General features: G+C 34.7%; 1 protein-coding gene across 1 annotated transcript in view; it reads left to right on the top strand.

Annotated features, from left to right (window-relative positions):
- The window catches only part of LOC106880154 (protein phosphatase 1 regulatory subunit 21), a 39,513-nt gene extending 38,711 nt beyond the window's left edge, over nucleotides 1–802 (top strand). Inside the window, exon 20 of the mRNA XM_052967688.1 lies at nucleotides 568–802. Within this exon, the coding sequence (XP_052823648.1) occupies nucleotides 568–591 (24 nt within the window). The 3' untranslated portion in view covers nucleotides 592–802. The remainder of the gene's footprint in view (nucleotides 1–567) is intronic.
- Nucleotides 803–1,023: the final 221 nt, after the last annotated feature.

Below are 1,023 nucleotides of genomic sequence, written 5' to 3'. Positions count from 1 at the left end.
TATATATATATATATATATATGTATGTGAGTGTGTATGTTTGTGTCTGTATTTGTCCCCCCAACATCGCTTGACAACCGATGGTGGTGTGTTTACGTCCCCGTAACTTAGCGGTTCGGCAAAAGAGACTGATAGAATAAGTACTAGGCTTACAAAGAATAAGTCCTGGGGTCGATTTGCTCGACTAAAGGCGGTGCTCCAGCATGGCCACTGTCAAATGACTGAAACAAATAAAAGAGTAAGGAGTATATATATATATATAATATAGTAGTAGGCATTGGTCGACCCAGGACTATATAGTAGAAGGTACTTGCTCAAGATGCCGCACAGTAGGACTGAACCCAAAACCAGTTGGTTGCAAAACAAGCTTCTTAACTACACTATCATGTCTCCACCTCTGTAAACTCTTGTGATATGTCTATAAATCTGACCAGTAAACTATTCCAAACATATTTCAAAATTCACTTACTTCTATTAAAATCTGTATTTTTTTTTTTAATTCTTTACAAGTGTTTACTGACATGATAATAATTTTTTTTTTTTTTTTTTCTTTCTTTGTTCATTTCAGGGCCAAAAGAAGTTCAAGAAATGACCATCCATCATATTTGTAATTACATGTGTGTGTGTATTTATGTATGTGTGTGATGGTCTGCGGCCACTTGGACACAGTGCTAAGCTGTTGTGTCTTCATGGACCATGACTTTTAACCTGTCACAATTATTGCACTGTAACCGTGAACATTTCACTCAAATCGGCATCAACCTGGAGAAGGATATTGGCACTGATAAACCATGTTTAATATGTATTTGCGTTTGTGTTGTAGTTATGTGTATATTATATTTATGTGATAATATGTGTGTGCGTGACTTTAAACATATATATATATATATATATATATATGCATGTGTGTGTATGCACATGCATAGACAAGTGTGTGCGCATGTGTATTTGTATGCATATGTATGTTTATATGTATATGTGCACACAATTACGAGTATATATATTGTATATAGATATGTGCACA

Source organism: Octopus bimaculoides, chromosome 4 (assembly GCF_001194135.2).
Source record: "Octopus bimaculoides isolate UCB-OBI-ISO-001 chromosome 4, ASM119413v2, whole genome shotgun sequence".
Classification (NCBI taxonomy): domain Eukaryota; kingdom Metazoa; phylum Mollusca; class Cephalopoda; order Octopoda; family Octopodidae; genus Octopus; species Octopus bimaculoides.
Note: the sequence above shows the minus strand (reverse complement) of the source record. Positions and strands in the feature narration are given on the sequence as shown.